The 15,660-nt window shown below is 36.0% G+C and overlaps 1 protein-coding gene across 1 annotated transcript in view; it reads right to left on the bottom strand.

Moving 5' to 3' along the window:
* Window positions 1–15,660, bottom strand: part of fras1 (Fraser extracellular matrix complex subunit 1) — a 233,783-nt gene that overhangs the window by 204,214 nt on the left and 13,909 nt on the right. The window contains exon 3 of the mRNA XM_059337817.1: window positions 931–1,074. Within this exon, the coding sequence (XP_059193800.1) occupies window positions 931–1,074 (144 nt within the window). The remainder of the gene's footprint in view (window positions 1–930; window positions 1,075–15,660) is intronic.

Genomic DNA, 15,660 nt, shown 5'->3' with positions numbered 1-15,660 from the left:
AACGGGCTCATGAAGTGCGACAGTTCTTACATGAAACTCTTGTTGAATCTAATTGAATTGAAACATGTTTCATAGATAAAATGACCCTGTCTTAGTGTGATAACAAAGGTTAGAATACTTTCTAACCTTGGTTAGGATTTCTCATTAGTTTTAGTTTGAGTTTCTTTGTGATTTTTTGTTTTCAAATTCAGTTAGTTTTAATTTGTTTTTAGAGTGAGTTTGCGAGTTTTAGTTTAGTTTTTATTTTTTGGAAAATGCTTAGTTTTAGCGTAGTTTTTATTAGTTGTAGTTTAGTTTTTATTAGTTTTAGTTTAGTTTTTATTAGTTGTAGTTAAGTTTTTATTAGTTGTAGTTTAGTTTTTATTAGTTTAGTTTAGTTTTAGTCTGGTTTTTATTAGTTGTAGTTTAGTTTTTATTAGTTGTAGTTTAGTTTTTATTAGTTTTAGTTTAGTTTGTATTAGTTTTAGTTTACTTTTTATTAGTTGTAGTTTAGTTTTTATTAGTTTTAGTTTACTTTTTATTAGTTGCAGTTTAGTTTTTATTAGTTGTAGTTTAGTTTTTATTAGTTGTAGTTGTTGTGTAATGGGGTATTTGTTGGGTCCAGATTCAATAAGATCACAATAAATGTTTCCTTTATTTCCTTTGTCTGATCCATCTCAGCCCCAATAAGTTTATTAAGTCATAAAACCAGATAGATGAAATAGATTTCATATCAACCAAAAAGGTTTTCGGATGAAAAAAGTTGACAAATTTCAGTTATCGTTTTTATAAAAACTCTTGTTTTTATTTTTATTTCAGTTAACGAAAATTATTTTTCAATTCTAGTTTTGGTTATTTCGTTCGTTTTCGTGGAAAGTAACTAATTTATCCTGAGAGCCTGATATATCCATTTCATGTTCTAAATGCAGAGTATAAATGTGTTTTCTTTACCGTAGCAGACTCCTTCCTGGCTGTAGAACCCGGCGCCACAGTCGGGAACACATTCCCCGTCTTTGAGCAAGGCAGCCGGGTCCGAACACGACAAACACTCGTCCCGACCCGGCCCACGGCACTCTGAGCACGAGTCATCACAACCTGAAGAAAAACAAGAAAACTGTTAAACCATGACAGTAAAAGACATAAAATGATAAATGAGTTAATTCAGTTTCACTAACAATGAAACAAAGTAAATGTTTATATCAGACAAAACTGTGTTTTCACAGTTTGTTTTCTTTTAAATACATTCCTCCATTGTAAAATACTCTGTTTGTAACAAAAATATACTGTAATATATACACAAGCATCACTGTAATTTTTGCATTTATCTTTTGTAAAAAATCCTTTTTCTCACTGTTAAATGTACTAAACACCATATCTCTAGTAGAAATATACTGTAATATTTAATGGTAAAATCTTTAATTTATGCAGCATTTATAAAGTATTTTCTGGTCAATTATATGGCAGAACAGCGTTTCTTTTGATGGAAAAACTTTTTATTTATACGGTAAAATATGGAATAAAATGTCAATCTTAAACATGAAATCAACAGTGTTAATATCATTTTACTGTAATATTATAAAAAGTTGCACCGTATTTATTATTGTAAAGTTCTGGCAACCACAGCTGCTGGTTTTTACCCTAAAAACAACAGTTCATTTTTTACAGTGTAGTCAGTATGAAGCAGAATTCATATTTTAGCCCTCTGGGATTTAAAACATTATTTCGACCTTTGATGCAGCTAGTCGTTTCTACTGTTTTCCATTTAGTATAGAAACCAATATATTGTACATGATGTGTAAAAAATGACACACTTCTCAAATGTTCTGCAGTTAAGCGAGGACAGCAGAGTGGCTCTGCAGGACGGAGGGAAAACAGAACAACTAGAAATGTTGATACAAGGAGAGAAAACACCAGCAGTGAAAAGCTCTTTCTACACTCTGTCCTGAGGGCTTAAAGGAGGATTGTTCCTGAAGGAAACACAGTAACAGCCTCAGGTCCAGCACCGAACAGTCCATTCTCCTCACATATTTCATCTGAGCAGCCTGGAGGTTTAAAATCTGCTTTTATGGCTCTTATGGTACTTCTGATATAATCAAATACACATATCATATAATTTAAACACAAGGAATCGAAAATGTATTGAGGTTTCAATCTTTTACAATTACAGTGTGTGTGTGTGTGTGTGTGTGTGTATGTGTGTGTGTGTACAGAAACACTGTGTGTGAGAGGAAAAAGGGAGGAAAAAATTAAGAAATATGTGTAAATCTGTAAGAGAATTACAGATTTGTGTATGTATGCATGTGTGTGTATGTATACATGTGTTTGTGTGTGTGTGTGTGTGTGCGTGTGAGAGTAAGAAAACAAAGAAATACAGAAACACACTCAGAACCTCATATTTCTAGTAAATTAGTCTTTTTTTCCCCGTTTTGTTTAAATGTATTTCTGTGTCTTTGCATAAGCCTGCACACCCATCTGTGTGTGTGTGTGTGTGTGTGTGTGTGTGTGTGTGTGTGTGTTCAGAAACCTATTTCACTACCAACTGGTATGACAACATGATTTCCCAGCAGGCTCAAGCCAGATGCCACAGAAATAAAAATACACGAAACAAACTATAAGGAAAACAGGAGAGACACTGGCTCTGGTTCAGATCTCTGGCTCTGGCTCTGTTTCTGGCTCTGGTTCAGATCTCTGGCTCTGGCTCTTGTTCTGGCTCTGACTCTGGTTCAGATCTCTGGCTCTAGTTCTGGTTCTGGTTCTGGCTCTGACTCTGGTTCAGATCTCTGGCTCTGGCTCTGGTTCTGGTTCTGGTTCTGGCTCTGGCTCTGAATCTGGTTAAGATCTCTGGCTCTGGCTCTGGTCCTGGTTCTGGTTCTGGTTCTGGCTCTGAATCTGGTTCAGATCTCTGGCTCTGGCTCTGGCTCTGGCTCTGGCTCTGGCTCTGGCTCTGGTTCTGGTTCTGGCTCTGGTTCTGGCTCTGGTTCTGATCTCTCCCTCTCTCTGGCAATGACTGTTTACTTCACAACTTACACCAGATTTCTGGTGCACATTGACAATCTGCTGCCGTTTGGCTCCAATAAATGGTGCCAGCGTTAAGAAACCTGTCCAGGAGGTAAAAACAGGCGACGCAACAAACTGTGGATCGCGTTTGCAGCAGGAAATCTTAAAAGACAACAAGAGTTTCCAGAAAGACAGACAGCCCTGTGTGGGATTTAATGATCACAAAACAGATATTCAAGATACACAAACAGGTCCTTGGTTCCAACAGCAACTGCTTAGTTTCACTATTTTCTGTTACAATTACACATAATGTTGGTGTGTCAGGTCTCTTGCTTTCCTGTTATTGTTCCAAATGGTGCAGTGGGATTTCCTCACTCAGAGCTGCTTATATAATAATCAAGCAGGAGTATGTAATGCATTTTAAACTGCTATATGTCTGATATTTTAATACATCTTCAAATTAATACACAACACCTTCACAAAGAAATATTGATAAGAAACTGTGACTGATTGTGTTCTTATAAGTTGTTCCCGTTGTCATGTGACTGTGACCATCAGATCCTAAAACAACCTGAACATGTTGTTAGTTTGTGAAAGCTGCTCTGACGTCAACGAACGCTTCCTAAAAAGAGTTGAAAGACTTCTGACTTCTGAAACAGTTTCACTTTGAGGGAGTTCGATGGGAGGACGAGTTGTTTGAAAGGATCAACTCTTTAAACGTTCATCAAACGCCTCCCATCATGTCAGAAGAAATTAGAGAAGAGGTTTAAAAAAATCCCCAATCTGCTGCTAAACGTGAAAACTTTTGAACCTAACTAAAAACAAAAAGATGTGGCTGGTTTTTCTGAGATCTTAATTTGTGAAGCTTCCATTGTGTGCTGAAGTTCTGGAACTTCTGTCATGAGGAAAACCTTTGAGGAAGCTAGTGAGTAATGCTGCTTGTTGTGGATCAATAATATTCTCTCTTTGTGAAAAACAATGAGAAAGTTTCCTGACTTGAAGCTTAATGTTTTTGTGAACAGCACACTGTTTTATTTCCAATGAAGATGTCAGTGGAGAAAACAAAAACAGGGATTTGTTGACCTTGTAACGTTGTACCTGACTTGAGTGGATCCTTATACTTATACTCCATACTATACATATGGAGTATGAATTAATCTGCAGATGCTCCAGTTCAACATGAGACCAAACTATTCTGTGTTTGATGTCACGATAAAGGACGAAACGTGGAGTGAAAGACGTCCAAAGTAAGGCTTGTTTTTAGCCTCGCCCACTGCTGGAAAAGACTTTTGCTATTTGATTTTGGTGCAAAATAGCTGCAGCTACGAGCTGCACTGTAAAAAATATTCTGTTTAATTTACGGTAAAATACCGTCAGCTGTGGTTGCCAGAACTTTACCGTAAAAAATACAGTGAGTGGGTTTTCTACTGTAAATTTAAATGTAAATATCAGCTAAATCTGTCATTTAGACTGAAAAATCACTTGCCATTTTATCCCTATTGTGTCTCTTTTTGGTAATTTTGTGTCTCATTTGATAATTTTACGTATTTTTTGGGGTCATTTTGTGTCTTTTTTTGATAATTTCATGTCTCTTTTGGTCGTTTTCTGTCTTTTTAGATAGTTTTGTGTCTCTTTTGGTCATTTTGTGTCTTTTTTCATGGTTTTGTGTCTCTTTTGGTCATTTTCTGTCTCTTTTTTTGGTCGTTTTGTGACTCTTTTGGTCATTTTAGGTCGTTTGTTAGGTCATTTGGTCTGCTATTATTTTTAGGGTAGTTATGTCCTTGTGATGTTATGGTATTTCTCCATTCATTTTAAATGAAAAATCTAATATTTTTACAGCAAAACTGTGTTTTCTAAAGTTTATGACAGAAAAAAGTAAAAGTTTTGTGCTATTCTTTGATTTACGGTAATTAAAAGTGTCTACTACGGTGCTATTACATTTTTAATTTCACGCCCTATTTCTGATATAATTTGACAGTGTTTTACTGTAATTTCTACAAACATTTTTTACAGTGTGGTTAAGAGGAGGAAGGAGTCGGTAGAAACACAGTGAAACATAGAAACCACTAGAGATCCCTGAGCACCAAACATATCAGACTCATGGGTCCAAATGATGCATGATGAAAAATAAAGCTCCAAAAAATTAGTTTTAAAAGGTAAAAGTCACAGTGTGTGATGTTTCTGTTTGGATTTATCAGAACTTTAGTGAACTTGAAATCACAAATAGCTGAAAACTTTCTTTACAACACAACCTTCTGCAGCTTGAGGTGAGAAGCAGTGAAAGTGGAAGGTGAAGAAAGGTTGTGGAGGGGAAATGAGGAGAAAAGAAGTGGTTGAAAGTCATCAGGACGAGCAGATTTCCACCCGAGGAGAGCGTAATTAATTTAATCAGCAGCATTTAAGAAACGCTGATGAAAATCTCCCTCAATTAATGGAAGACGCCAGAAGTTAACCAAAGACATGATGGTGGAGAGCAGCAGGAGATTAATCTCCTGATCCTTTTACCTGCAGGTACACACACACACATGCACACACACACACACACACTTTACTCTCATAAGGTTTATGTAATGTCAGACACATTAATATGTTTTATTTCCCCTGTCGTCGTCGTCGTCGTTCAGCTATTTTTATGTTTCAGCATGCTGAGTTTGGTGTCACTGAGTCTCTGTTGTTGTTGTTGTTGTTGTTGTCTAAGTTTGTTTGTTTGTTTGCTTTATACTTTCACAGAATACCTAAAAGACTTTTATAGAAACCATAAAACTTCATTCCAATAAGATTTGGTGTTAAATGAAGCCATTTACCAAAGAAGAAGTGATTTTTTAAAATGTAAATAGCATCATAAGATTACTGACAACACATTGAGAATGAATGCATACATTTTATATATATATATATATATATATATATATATATATATATATATATATATATATATATCTTGTCTTTGTTCTGTACTCAACTGAGCGTAAGTTGTCATCAAATCTTTGCAATATGTTTTTATGACACCTTGTCTTTTCACAAACTGCAGTAAAAGCTGTTTTCTAGATTATGAACATAATAAACAGTTACATTCTCTTTTACTCTAATTTGATCCGATCTTCTTTGAATTTGGGACGATTTGTGACCACAAAGAGCGACTCATTATTTACCAGGTTTCTTGGTCAATAACGAGTCTTTAATCTGTAGTTTACACAGCATGATGGAATGAAAAGGAAAACAGACTTTATTAATAGAGCTTTCTATCTCCAATGAAGTCATCTTTCTCTGTTTTTTTGTGCCAGAACCAGGAACAAAACACAAAACAAACTATAAGGAAAACAGGAGAGAGACTGGCTCTGGTTCAGATCTCTGGCTCTGGCTCTGGCTCTGACTCTGGTTCAGATCTCTGGCTCTGGTTCAGGTTCTGGTTCTGAATCTGGTTCAGATCTCTGGCTCTGGCTCTGGTTCTGGCTCTGACTCTGGTTCAGATCTCTGGCTCTGGCTCTGGTTCTGGCTCTGGTTCAGATCTCTGGCTCTGGCTCTGTCTCTGGTTCTGGCTCTGACTCTGGTTCAGATCTCTGGCTCTGGTTCAGGTTCTGGCTCTGACTCTGGTTCAGATCTCTCTCTCTCTCTGGCACTGACTGTTTACTTCACAACTTACTCGGTCAATAATGAGTCTCTAGGAGTCTTTTCTTTAACCTTTTGGCCCGTTAGAGCCATAAAGGTTTGCATTGGACCAATGCTTTGAGACATTTGATAGTGATTGGAGAGTTGTTTTCAGGCAGGTAGCTCATTAAAGCTCCATCATATTAAATGGAGACTCTGTTTAGCAGCAGGCTGCCAGATAAAGAAGAGAAACCATAGAAACAGCTTCTAGTTTCTGCTGATGTTTAACACTGACAACTAATACAGATGACTGTGACTCCCTGAGGACTCTGAGAACATTTATTTATTTATTTCATTATCCTCGCTGCTGTCATTATCAGCCTGTTTGCACACTGTGTTTATTTGAATGCAAATGAAGATCCAGATGTGGGTTAAAGATTCATAAAGACTTTCTATTATTAAAAGGAGTGATTTGGAGCATGGAGACGACTCTCAGCTTCATGACTCTTGTTTATCTCATAAACACAGATTGTTTTCTCCTGTTGCTGGTTGCTGTGCAGCGTTTTCTGGCCCAAATGTTGGACGCTGAAACTCGACACATTCACATTACTGCTGCGTGTTCAGCTAACTGAATGGAAACAGAGACGGAGACTGAAAGGCTCTCTGGAAGGATTTAGATTTGTTTTATAAGATGCTCTGTAGAGGAGATTCATTCAGGATTCATCACGTCTCTTTCAGTCTCATTATTCAGTCTGAGTGATAAAAAATAACATGAAACTCTACTTTATATTCTGGACTTGTCTTTATTGGTCTCTCATTCAAAGCTGCAACAATTATTTGATTAACCGAACAATAACCAATTTTTAAAAGAATCCTCAACTATTTTGATAATCCAATAATTGGTTTGAGCAGTTTTTTTTAAAGACAATAAGTCCAAATTCTCTGATTTCAGCTTCTTCAATGTGAATATTTCTGGTTTCTTTGTTGCTTTATGATAATAAACTGAATATCTCTTTGGTGTCTTTTTTGGTAATTGTGTGTCTTTTGACGTCATCTTGTGGTTTGGGAAACACTCATTGATATTTTGATACAGTTTGTGTCTTCTTTAAGTCATTTTGTGTCCTTTTTTGGTCAATTTTGTGTCTTTTTTAGGTCATTTTGTGTCTTTTTTTAGCCATTTTGTGTCTTTTTATGGTCATTTTGTGTCTTTTTTTAGCCATTTTGTGTCTTTTTAAAGTCATTTTGTGTCTTTTTTAGGTCATTTTGTGTCTTTTTATAGTCATTTTGTGTCTTTTTTGGTAATTGTGTGTCTTTTGACGTCATCTTGTGGTTTGGGAAACACTCATTGATATTTTGATACATTTTATTCACCAAACAACTAATCGATGAATCGTTTAAACAATCAACAGATTAATTGATAATGATAATAATGGTTATTTGCAGCCCTACTCTCTTTCTCTTCCTACTTTCTTTCCTCTTCACATTCAGCGTGATATATTTCTACCAACCTTGCAGCCAAACTGACTTTTTTAACAGTTTTTCTCTCTGTGGGTGGATGAGATAAATCAGACTTTTTTCTATCAGCATGGGCTTTAAATCTCTGACAGTTGGCCGTTTAAAGAACCACACTGCTGCTTTTGCATATTTCACACCATCAACTATGAATTTATTACACTGGAGGACAAGATTTGAAAGTTTACAATCATTTTTAAGATTGATTTTCCTCCCAAAAAGAAGCGACCGGCTTGGCTGCATAACAGCAAGATGTAAAAAAAAATCAACTTTAAGATGCTTATTAATAAATGATCCATTACAGCGAGTATATTTTTATTTATTTATGGTGGCATTCAGCATGTGAGTTGTAGAAATGTTTCTCTCTCAGACGTCTGGATCTCCCACAAGAACTTTGAAACCACAGAAAGTTTTGTGTGCAACATGGGAAAAAAATTATAGGCAGCAAATGTTCTCTTGATTGAGTATCCATAAGAAAAGTTGTTTCTCTGAGCTGCAGCCTGCAGGGAGGGAATAAATCTACAGTTTTATATTAAGCTGAAAAATGGATGGCAGCAAAGTGTAGAAGATTTGTAGTAACATGGATAAAACCTCCCAACACATAAAAAAATGAATTGCAATAATTTAACTGCAAAGATTCAAAACTTACAGGACTTCCAGAGCTGCTACACTGTTAAAATAAATGTACTGTATTCTTTTTTGACAGGGTTTTTTCTTGTATTTTCTACATTAACCCTTAATAGGACACTCATTGAAAACTTGCAAATTCCAAATTTCAACCCTAGAGAATATTGGAGGATATTACATACAGCCAGAATGTGTAAAAAAACATACGGAAATAATATTTAGGGAAAAAAGTTTATGAGATTAAAGTGGCAAATCTACGAGAAAAAAATGTGCAGATTTATGAGATTTAAAGTGGTGAATCTGGGAGAAAAAAGTTGCTTTTTTCCCACTTTTTTCCCGTAAATCTGCAACTTTTTCGCACAGATTTGCCACTTTAATCTAGTAAATTTGCAACTTTTTTCTCAAAATATTACCTGAAGTTACCAAATATAGTTCTTAGTCAGATATGATTGACAGGTAGAGCGATGATTGACAGGTGATTGACAGGTAGAGCAATGATTGACAGGTAGAGTGATGATTGACAGGTGATTGACAGGTAGAGCGATGATTGACAGGTAGAGTGATGATTGACAGGTGATTGACAGGTAGAGTGATGATTGACAGGTAGAGCGATGATTGACAGGTAGAGCGATGATTGACAGGTAGAGTGATGATTGACAGGTAGAGTGATGATTGACAGGTAGAGCGATGATTGACAGGTAGAGCGATGATTGACAGGTAGAGTGATGATTGACAGGTAGAGTGATGATTGACAGGTAGAGTGATGATTGACAGGTAGAGCGATGATTGACAGGTAGAGTGATGATTGACAGGTAGAGTGATGATTGACAGGTAGAGTGATGATTGACAGGTAGAGCGATGATTGACAGGTAGAGCGATGATTGACAGGTAGAGTGATGATTGACAGGTAGAGTGATGATTGACAGGTAGAGTGATGATTGACAGGTAGAGTGATGATTGACAGGTAGAGGGATGATTGACAGGTAGAGCGATGATTGACAGGTAGAGTGATGATTGACAGGTAGAGGGATGATTGACAGGTAGAGCGATGATTGACAGGTAGAGTGATGATTGACAGGTAGAGGGATGATTGACAGGTAGAGTGATGATTGACAGGTGAAACAGTTTCTCTGCTCCTCAGCTGATTCCTGTTCCACATCATCTCTCTCTCTCTCTCTCCTCTTCCAGCCCTCTGGCCTCTCCCTCCATCTCTCTTCTCTAGTTTCTGGATTTCTTGTCATCTCTCTTTCTCTCTGTGTGAGTTTCTCTGTTCCTCTGAAGCCTTTTTTCTCCGTCTGTTCAATTTTAATGTCCCTCTCTCTAGCTGACCTCTTCTTCTTCTTCTTCTCCTTCTTCTTCTTCTTCTTCTTCTTCTTCTTCTTCGTCCCTGATCTTTTCTCTCTAAATGTGATGATGCTTCTCTCTGTCCTGACTCACTAAAACCACTAAGTATCGTCATTTATCTGCACTGAAAAACAAAAAAAGGAATTCTAAAGGACAGAAAAAGTTGCCAAACAGTTATTTTTACAGATAATTTCTTTAAAAACATGTATAATATTCAATAATTACTTTTTTTTTACTTTAATATGATGGCAAATGTTTGTCCAGTTTTGCTGACAGACTTTTTTTCCTGTATTTGTAACGATTTATTTATTTATGTTTTACTTTAAATTTGAAGATTTACTCTAAAGAAATATATATATAATTTACAGATTTCAATCTGAGCCTCTTTTTAATAGTTACAAACTACTAAAAGTCAGTGAATGCAACATTTTCCACAGCGCCTGTGTTATATATGATGTCGTTTTTAGACTCAATGACAGATTCTGTCGTCTCATCCCAATTTATTTACCAACTCACGATTACGAGACGAGAGGAAAACAACTTGTAAAGAGAAAGAAAAGGAAAGTGAAAAGTCCAAGTGTTAGCACTGTGAGCATTCAAGGATAAAAGAGTCTCTTTAGTCTCTTTAGAGCATCGCTGTCTATTTTTAAAAAGAGACTCAAACAAAAACTACTTTTAATTTTTAGACAAAATTCAAACATTTATAAACAAAATCAAAACATCTTCTGACTGAATAATAACTGCTGCCTCTCTTTTTCTGCAGGAAACGCTGGAAACTATTCCAGAGATACAAAACGGCTCCAAGAGCATTCTTTATAAGAACACACACACACACACACACACACACACACACACACACACACACACACACACAAACACACACACACACACACACTGTGTCCTCCGTGGTGGCGGTGATGGCCGACAGGGGGATTACTCGTCCTCTACCTTGCCCCCTAGCAGGAAACCAGTGTGTGTGTGTGTGTGTGTGTGTGTGTGTGTGTGTGTGTGTGTGTGTGTGTGATGTAATCCACCAGCCGGCCTGCAGCCAGCAGAGTGTTCAGCTGCTCTGCATGCAGCAGCAGCGACATGATGCAGAGAGACGGGAGGATAATCTGTCTGTCTCTCCTCTGGGGGGGGGGGATTACTGTGGGGGGGTTACTGTGTCCACCTCCTCCTCCTCCTCCTCCTCCTCCTCCAGAGATAAAACCAGACGGGACACACATTCACCAATTAAAGTCAGCCGGACGGAGGAAAGTGAAACAAATAAAATCTCCCGGTGGCGGAGAGGAAGCAGCTTTATTCTGACAGAACAAAGCCTCGTCTACAATTAGAGTTCACAGAAAACCTGCACAGAGACACAGATATAATACAGAGACATGACTCGGATATAATACAGAGACATGACTCAGATATAATACAGAGACATGACTCAGATATAATACAGAGACATGACTCGGATATAATACAGAGACATGACTCAGATATAATACAGAGACATGACTCAGATATAATACAGAGACATGACTCAGATATAATACAGAGACATGACTGAGATATAATACAGAGACATGACTGAGATATAATACAGAGACATGACTCAGATATAATACAGAGACATGTCTCAGATATAATACAGAGACATGACTCAGATATAATACAGAGACATGTCTCAGATATAATACAGAGACATGACTCAGATATAATACAGAGACATGACTCAGATATAATACAGAGACATGACTGAGATATAATACAGAGACATGACTGAGATATAATACAGAGACATGACTCAGATATAATACAGAGACATGTCTCAGATATAATACAGAGACATGACTCAGATATAATACAGAGACATGACTCAGATATAATACAGAGACATGTCTCAGATATAATACAGAGACATGACTCAGATATAATACAGAGACATGACTCAGATATAATACAGAGACATGACTCAGATATAATACAGAGACATGACTCAGATATAATACAGAGACATGACTCAGATATAATACAGAGACATGAGACATGACTCGGATATAATACAGAGACATGACTCAGATATAATACAGAGACATGACTCAGATATAATACAGAGACATGACTCAGATATAATACAGAGACATGACTCAGATATAATACAGAGACATGACTGAGATATAATACAGAGACGTGACTCAGATATAATACAGAGACATGACTCAGATATAATACAGAGACATGACTCAGATATAATACAGAGACATGACTCAGATATAATACAGAGACATGACTCAGATATAATACAGAGACATGACTCAGATATAATACAGAGACATGACTCAGATATAATACAGAGACATGAGACATGACTCGGATATAATACAGAGACATGACTCAGATATAATACAGAGACATGACTCAGATATAATACAGAGACATGACTCAGATATAACACAGAGACATGACTGAGATATAATACAGAGACATGACTCAGATATAATACAGAGACATGACTCAGATATAATACAGAGACATGACTCAGATATAATACAGAGACATGACTCAGATATAATACAGAGACACGACTCAGATATAATACAGAGACATGACTCAGATATAATACAGCCAGCAGAAACACACTCTGCTCTTTCCAACTTCTCAACATTCATTCATTCATCTCGTTAACTGATTATCGGTCCACCCTGACACACTAGCATGGGAAATGTTTCTCCAGTTTTGCTGACAGGCTTTTTTCCTGTATTTTTAACGGTTTATTATTTATTTTTTTACTTTAAATTTGAAGGTTTACTCTAAAGAAATATATATAATTTACAGATTTCAACTTTTATTGGCATTTGCACTTCATGAAAAAAAATAAATAAATAAGAAAACTCTTTTTTTTTACTTGAATATGACGGTAAACAGCAACTTTAGCTGACAGATATTTTACTGGGGTTTTTCAGATTTATTTTCATATTTTTCTTTACTAGAAAACAGACCGTTGCCTTCATTTTATTGCTGACAGCCTGACACATAGAGACAGACAATCACTCTCTCATTCACTCCTACGGGCAATTTAGAGTCACCAATTAAACCCAGCTGCATGTCTTTGGACTGTGTGAGGAAGCTGGAGAACCGTAGAGAACCTACGCTGAGAACACGAGGAGAACATGAGAACTCCACAGAGAAGAGGTGCAGGCGGGAGTCGAACCAGCGACCCTCTGGCTGCGTCGACCACGAGACCAGCCTGCAGACCAACTTCTACACAGCATGAAGGAAGAAGAGGATTTCATTCTGCACCATCAGCAGCCTGCGTGGCCTTCAGGAGCATCAGGTCAACAACAAACTGCTTCAAAAACAAAACGATTCTTCCCAAAAACAAACCGTTCCAAAAACAATCCGTTTCACAAACAAACCGTTCCAAAAACAAACCGTTTCAAAAACAAAACGTTTCACAAACAAACCGTTTCACAAACAAACCGTTTCAAAAACAAACCGCTTCACAAACAAACCGTTTCACAAACAAACCGTTTCACAAACAAACCGTTTCAAAAACAAACCGCTTCAAAAACAAACCGCTTAAAAAACAAACCGTTCCAAAAACAAACCGTTTCACAAACAAACCGCTTCAAAAACAAACCGTTTCACAAACAAACCGTTTCAAAAACAAACCGTTTCAAAAACAAACCGTTTCACAAACAAACCGTTTCAACAACAAACCATTTCACAAACAAACCGTTTCAAAAACAAACCGTTTTAAAAAAAAAAAACGCTTCAAAAACAAACCGTTTCTTCCCAAAAACAACAACCACCCTGAACTCTCATCTGCACTGATTTCATATGGATTTTATTACTGTGCAATATCTTTCTTTTTTAAATATACTATAACTGGCAATGTGCAATCATTTGTGCAATAATTTGTCCTTCAAACGTGCAATATATCTATGAACACTAAATAGCATCATATCTGCTTCTGTAAATTAAAGACTGAGCTCCTCAACTCCCTTTCTTGCCTGTTTACATTATATCGTATATATTTTTCTTTACATTTACTTGCCTACGTATGTTTATGTTTATATTGTATAATTTCATATATTATACACATTTTATTTATTGTCGCACTGCTTTTTGGAGTCAGCTCTCAAATCTCATTGTTCATGTGTACAGTGACAATAAAGGCATTATTCCATTCTATTCTATTCTTTTCTATTCTATTCTATTCTATTCTATTCTATTCTTTTCTATTCTATTCTATTCTATTCTTCTTTCTGCCTACAAGTAACACAATGCATACACATGTTGCATTGTTCATATGTTACAACAGGAGCCTTGAGAAATATAATATATATATATATATATATAATAATATAATATAATATAATATAATAAAATATAATATAATATAATATAATAAAATATAATATAATATAATATAATATAATATAATATAATAAAATATAATATAATATAATATAATATAATATAATATAATAAAATATAATATAATATAATATAATATAATATAATAAAATATAACATAATAAAATATGATATAATATAATAAAATAAAATAAAATAAAATATAATATAATATAACAAAATATAATATAATATAATATAATATCAGCCTACTGGCTGCAGGAGATCATTATAGATGAACGTAGAGTTGACTGTTGTAAAGAAAAGACTGAAGTCTGGTTGAATCCAGAACAACATGACTGCCACGATAACAACAAAACCAGAATACAAAAGATTCAGATTGTTAAAGAAAAAACAATCAATCAACTATTAATTCAATCTGTCTGAGCTTTCTGACTGATTTCACAAAGAAACAGACACTCGGAGCTGAAAACCAGAGAATGAGAGAATGAGAGAATGAGTGCAGCAGCCTCCAGGGACTAAAGGGTTCTAGATGAGAGCATCAGCAGAACGTTCCTGTCTGGTTCTGGTTCTCAGGTGAAGTGTGACTGAGAGGTCAGGATAAACAGCGCTGGATCTCCAGGAACAAAGCCGACAGCAGCGTTTATTCTCAGACGCAGCAAGTAAAAATATCTGTCAACCTGAGAGACTTTCTGAATGGAATATATTATATAATAATTATATAATAATAAAGATGTCTGACAGCTTTAAACAGCTCCTCTTTGTCTTCTTCAGGAGCTTTAACTTTAGAAGAACAGGTTCTATAGAGCAGCTATTCTCAACCTTGGGGTCGGGACCCCAATTGGGGTCGCGAGATGATTTCTGGGGGTCGCCAAATCATTTTGGAAGTCAGCTCTGTCTCCACTGTGTTAAAGTGTTCATGTGTTCATGTGTTTTAGTCTTTTTGGTCACTTAATGTCTTTTTTTGGTCATTGTGGGGTTTTTTGTCATTTCGTGTCTTTTTTTGATCATTTTGTGGTCAATTTGTGTCTTTTTTGGTCATTTTGTGTCTTTTTTGGTCAATTTGTGTCTTTTTTTGGTCATTTTGTGTCTTTTTTGGTCATTTTGTTTCTTTTTTGACATTTTGTTTCTTTTTTGACATTTTGTGTCTTTTTTAGTCATTTTATGTCTTTTTTGGTCAATTTGTGTCTTTTCTTTGGTCATTTCGTGTCTTTTCTGGTCATTTCGTGTCTTTTTTGCTCAATT

Source organism: Centropristis striata, chromosome 7 (genome assembly GCF_030273125.1).
Source record: "Centropristis striata isolate RG_2023a ecotype Rhode Island chromosome 7, C.striata_1.0, whole genome shotgun sequence".
NCBI lineage: Eukaryota > Metazoa > Chordata > Actinopteri > Perciformes > Serranidae > Centropristis > Centropristis striata.
This window is presented reverse-complemented; position numbering and strand designations above follow the sequence as displayed.